Raw genomic sequence first — 6,000 nt, forward strand, 5'->3', positions numbered from 1 at the left:
GAAAAGACTGAATTGTAGATAATTGTTTGATTGTCACAATGAAGTTTCATCAAGGTATATTCAAAGAGAAGTGACTTTACCCATAATATTTCACTCAATGTATGTGTCATTGCACTGGATCAGGTAACCACATTCTATTTCTTATTTCTATAGTCTAGGAACTCATTTAGTTTATTGAACTCAGAAAATTATTTGAAAGAAATCTCGAAAATCATGTGGAAAGAAACTTCATAACTCAACGAAACCCCATTAAGGTATAATTGAATTTTTTCACATTACATTGTAAGCATTGAAACAGGCGTAATCTTACTCGGTCCAATTACGATAGGACCAGAGTAACGGGCCAGATCTTCCGGTTTTAAGCTAAATCTATTTTCCCTATATAAGAAACAAAAAATCATTAAACCGATGGGTCAGTTTTGGTTCTAACACCACTCATCCATGTGGCTGTTGGCACTTTCTGCTTCCATCCTAAAATGGTTGCTAACACAGCAACATCTGTCACGCCCCATCATCAGGTTTGCAACAACCTATTTCCTAGTGTCTTACAAGTTACAATTAATTTTCAGGTTTGTAACAACCAATTTTATGAGTGCAATCAATGACTGCATTGTTTGTTAGAGCCAAAAATGCATTAACAAGAGTTATATAATGCAGGAAAGAGTAGGGGAGACCACTGATTTGCTGGTGTCTTACAAGTTACAGCCAACTTTTAGGTTTGTTACAACCAATTTTATGAGTGCATTGAATATCTGAATTGTTTGTTACAGTCAGAAATACATAAACAAGAGTTATATAAAGCAGGAGAGAGTTAGAGCAATGAGAGTAGGGGAAAGAGAATAAAGAGTGTTTTGTCTTTCCTTTCATCTTCTTCTTCTTTTGCATTCTATAAAGAAATTGCAGCAAAGAAGAGGAACAACATAGCTGTTCAAACTTGTGATCCTCTTTCTTCTAGGAGACTGGATTCCCATACTGCAATCGATCCATTTGTAAGCCTTTTCTCATTCATTCATCTGTTTAAAATGTGCAATTCTGGTGCTCTCTCCATTGCTATTTGAATCCTCTTTGTTTTTTTTCTTTAATGGTGCTTTCTTAAATATTCTCAACTCCATTTAAGTTCGCCTGCTTGCTTATCACAGGTAAACACTGTTGGAGCTCCGCCAGTACTTGAGATATTGACAAGTTGAACAATCCATTTTTAAAATTGAAATGCTCAACCCAACCAGTCTAGATGCTGAATTGGTTGGGTTGAGCATTCAATTTGACAAACGTGATGGTTCAAGTAGCAGCTGGCTGGGTTGAGCATTCAATTTGAAAGGCTTGAGTTCAAGTGGTCTACATCCCTGGATAATTCGAAGTAGAAGTCGAGGTCAATGGTTAGCATCTCGGTAGATTCATTTAGGGAGGGAATGTCTTTGAAAGTGGGCATGTCACAACTCGACCCTTGACCTCGAGACTCTTCAGGTTCGGCTTGCTTATCTCCATCTCTTCAGCCAAAGTTGATCAATCTTCATTACTTTTATTTTTTAGAGATTTGAAAACTTTGAAATTGTAATGAGGCTCCTTGATGCATCAGGTTAAGTTGAGTTAATATATCAATGGACAAGAGAACAAACAGTCCAATTTTCTGAATTTCTTCATCCATCGAATATTATCAAGTTCAAGCAACTTACTCCACTATTATTCTCTTCAGTTGAAGATGATCAATTTTCATTGACTTCAGGGAGTCGTAGTTACTCAAACTCAAGTCCTCGAGCCACAAATTATCTCACCTACTTGATCACCAGTAATGGTCATGCGATAGAGAGCAACACTTCTTAGGGTTTTGAAACCCTTGACATCTTCCGGAGGCTCCAGTATGCAGCAAGTTAAGTTGAGAGATGATATTGATTGACAAGATAACAAAGAGTTTGACATTCTGAATTTATTCATCCCCCACCTGATATCATCATCATCTGTTGAGTCTGAGTGCCTTACACTTCCACTCAAATCAAGCACAAGCTCCCCAAATCCTTCGACTTTGACAAATTTAATACATTCTGTGAGATCGGATGAGTATCTGTCACCGGAACAAAAGAACGGGTAAAACTTGTTAATCTTGTCCAGAGTATGGAGTTGTAGAAGTTGGTAGACAACTTGTACATAATATGCCTTCTTTAAATTTGTTGTGAACTCCTTGTCAAGCCTATAATAGTGTTGTAAATCATAGGGGTTTCCACATGTTTATCCATTGCCTAGACAAATTTGATGTCATCACTGTACACTTCAATGGAAGAAAAGTGAGTATGTGATGAATAATATTTTTTGGTAGCTTGTAGATATTTTCAGTCTTCTCAGTAAAGGTTCTATTATGCAGAAAGTCCATTGACTGGTTTTTTGATTGTTATATACTACTATTTGTGATCTGAAAAAACAAAAAAAGTATTGTGTTAATCAATCTATTTTTTGGGCAAAAACTTGAGTTCAAGTGATCTATATCCCTGGATAGTTCAAATTAGAATTCGAGGTCAAGGGTGAGCATCTCCGTAGCTTCATCCAGGGAGGGTGTTGTTGAAAGTGGGCTTGTTCCAAACTCCACCATTGTACTTAAGACTCTTCAGGTTCCATCTCTTCAGCCGAAATTATCAATCTTCATTGCTTTCATTTTTTAGGGATTTGAGACCATTGAAAACGTAATGAGGCTCCTTTATGCATCAAGTAAACTCGAGTGAAGATATTGATGGACAAGAGAACAAACAATCCAGTTTTCTGAAGGACTTCCATTATTTACCGGTTATTTGGGCATTGGCCCATTTGTCTTGCTACTATTGTGTCTCTTTGATTGAGACATTCTTATTGAAGAAAAACTCCTCAATTGCTTGTCTTAGGTTCATTATTTACTGATTGTTATCGTCATTGGTTATTCTAATGAAGATTTGAATTTCTTACAAAAATAAAACACATAGTGAACCCAACTTCCACACCCTATCTTCCTCATTAACCATTAGCCTTTGGCACTCTTTTCTCCTATCGTCATTTATTTGACTCTCACTCACCCTTTTGGCCAAACCTTTCAGCATTGCTTTGGTTGGTCGTTTTATTTATATGGGTGTTTGAAATCTTTTTGAGACTTTTTATTAGTACCCTTGGGTCTTGAAAACAATAATATGGCAATTCCTACTTCAATTCAGACTCAAATACATCAAATACAACACTAGAGATTATATCAAATAAGAATTATGAAACGCCTAATAAGAAATTAAGACCGACCCCCTAAAACTCCTACATTAACCAACCTTTTGGCTTTTCTTAACAAAACTTTTCCCATTTAACCCGAAGGTGGCACCCCCCTCCCTTTCTCATGCTTGGCGTCCAAATGCCAAAAATGACCCTATTAAACTTAACTTACCCCTAGTAATTTCCTTGCTCATCTTATAATACAAACATTAAGGATTACATTGTATACACTAATGCCTTGGAGTCATTTGTATGTCTTTCAAAGAAGCTCCATTGGGAAGTTTTACTTTTTATTAGGTGTAAAATAGTATTTTATAATTTTAATTAAGGTATTACATTTTGATGTAAGGGTACGTTGGATATATATGGTTAGGAGTTTTTGCTAATAGCTTGTGAGATTTGTTAGTACATATGTACTAGCAATGGGTTGGTTCCCTTCCCATGGGCAAACCATTCTTCCATGTAGACCAATTTTATTTATCCTTTTCATGTTATTAGAGGGGACTAATATCACTAACAAATTTGAAATCCCTATTTACATGTTTACTCCTCTCCTCGCTATATCGAATCCTAGGGGTGGGCACACGTAGGATTTGTAGAGTTCTTGAAAACCTAAATTCCAATACTAAAGCTTGACCCTGAAACCCAACCATTCCCCTTTCTCTAAACCTTGTCTCAACTTCATTTCCTTTTCTCTCAACCTCGTCCTCATTTCAAGTGAGAAAGAGAAAATATGACTATTACGTTACAAGCTCTTGGATTACCATAATTCTAGGAAAAGAGATCAAAATGACAAGGAAAAGAGGAAGGGGAGAGAAAAATAAAAGAGGGTTATGAAAGAGACTTACGATTACTTCAATCAAAGGGACGATAGATAAAATTAATTAGCAAGATAAAAATTAGTAAATTAACTAGAAGAAAATTAAAAAGGAAATAAATTAAACAAACAAAATTCTATGCAGCAAACAATCCTATTGAGGGGAGAAGTTATGGAACAAATATTAACCCTAGAGAAGATTCATTATTATACACTGAAAACTTGTCTTTACAATTTATTTGAGAATTAGGGGAGTTACAAAATATTGACTTTGTATGATAAACAACATCAACAAGATCAGCAACCTGTGTGACAATATTATTCATCTGTTCTTTGATCCCAATGAGAGCTACTCATTTAATCTCTTGATGTGGATTGATTTGTCTACAATAGGAGTTGAGGAGCTTGAACTTGATTTGAGTGGGGTTAAGTAGTTTGAACTTGATGATTATCAGAGGATGAAGAAATTCAAAAAACTAGACTGTTTATTCTCTTGTCCATCAATATCTTCAGTTAACTTAACCTAATGCAAAAAAGGAGCCTCATTACGATTTCAAGGGACTCAAATCTCAAAGTCAAAGGAGTTGGAGAGCTTGTGCTTGATTTGAGTGGAAGTGTAAGGCACTCCGACACGACAGATGATGATGATATCAGGTGGGGGATGAATAAATGAGGAATGCCAAACTCTTTGTTCTCTTGTCCATCAATATTATCTCTCGACTTAACTTGGTGCATAGTCGAGCCTCTCCGCATGATTTCAAAGGTTTCCAAGCCCTAAGAAGTGTTGTTCTCTATGGTATGACCCTTAATGGTGTTCAATTAGGTGAGATAATTCGACTTGACTTTAAGTTACCGCGACTCCCTGAAGTCACTGAAGAGATTAATAGTGGAGTCATGTTTTGATGTCATCACATACTCTTATTTCTTGTCCATCAATAACTGCATTCAACTTTACCTGATGCATAAAGGAGCCTCATTACGATTTCAAGGGAGTGAAATCTCTAAAAAGTGAAAGTAGTGAAGATTGATCATCTTCGGCCCAAGAGATGAAAATAAGTAAGCCAAACTTGAAGAGTCTTGAGTAGAAGGGTAGATTTTTTGACAAGCCAATTTTCAAAGACATCCCCTCCCTGAATGAAATTACTAAGATGCTCATCCTTGACCTCGATTTCTTCTTTGATCTATCCATGAATGTAAACCACTAGAACTCAAGTTTTTCAAATTGAATGCTCAACCCAGCCAGCTGCTACCTTGAACCATCACATTTGTCAAATTGAATGTTCAACCCAACCACTTCAGCATCTATACCAGTTGGGTTGAGCATTTCAATTTGAAAAATTGGATAGTTGAACTTGTCAATATCTTAGGTAATAGAGGAGCTCCAATAAAATTCTTGTCGGGACCCCGTCGTGTTTACCTGTTATAAGCAAGAAAATGAACTTAAATAGAGTTCAGATGATATAAGAAAGCACCCTTAAATAAAAAAAAGCAAAGAGGATTCAAATAGCGATAGTGAAAGCATCAGAATTGCACATTTTAAATAGATGAATGAATGAGAAAAAGGCTTACAAATGGATCGATTGCAGTACAGTAATCACAACTTTGAATAGCTATGTTGTTCCTCTTCTTTGCTGCAATTTCTTTACAAAACGTAAAAGAAGAAAAGATGAAAGAAAGATAAAACACTCTTGATTCTCTTTCCCTCTACTCTCATTATTCTTATGTCTCTTCTGCTTTATATATCTCTTGTTTACACATTTCTGATGGTAACAAACAATGCAAACCTGACGACGGGGCGTGACAGATGTTGCTGTGTCAGCAACTGTTTCAGGATGGAAGCAAAAAGTGCCATTAGGCAAACAGCCACATGGACGAGTGCCGTTAGAACCAAACTTGACCCATCGGTCCGATCATAATTGAACTGGGTAAGATTAGGTCCGATTCAATGCTTACAAAAGTTATGCGAA

General features: G+C 36.3%; 1 protein-coding gene across 1 annotated transcript; it reads right to left on the reverse strand.

Annotated features, from left to right (window-relative positions):
• Positions 1-1,743: 1,743 nt before the first annotated feature.
• On the reverse strand, positions 1,744-2,365 carry LOC137942921 (F-box/FBD/LRR-repeat protein At1g13570-like). Its single transcript, XM_068788643.1, has 2 exons — positions 2,235-2,365; positions 1,744-2,059 (listed from the first exon to the last, which is right to left on the reverse strand). Exons 1-2 carry the CDS (start codon positions 2,363-2,365, stop codon positions 1,744-1,746), a joined length of 447 nt encoding a protein of 148 aa, XP_068644744.1.
• Positions 2,366-6,000: the final 3,635 nt, after the last annotated feature.

This window comes from Aristolochia californica, unplaced genomic scaffold (assembly GCF_029961685.1).
Source record: "Aristolochia californica isolate CCGP_79_NKW_82.1479 unplaced genomic scaffold, dmAriCali1.0.hap1 SCAF_10, whole genome shotgun sequence".
Taxonomy (NCBI): domain Eukaryota; kingdom Viridiplantae; phylum Streptophyta; class Magnoliopsida; order Piperales; family Aristolochiaceae; genus Aristolochia; species Aristolochia californica.

Coding starts and splice junctions, on each gene's coding strand:
- LOC137942921 (XM_068788643.1), bottom strand. CDS start 2,365: ATGGACTTTCTGCATAATAGAACCTTTACTGAGAAGACTGAAAATATC. Junction 2,060..2,234: donor ATGACATCAAATTTGTCTAG/GCAATGGATAAA, acceptor TTCCGGTGACAG/ATACTCATCCGATCTCACAG.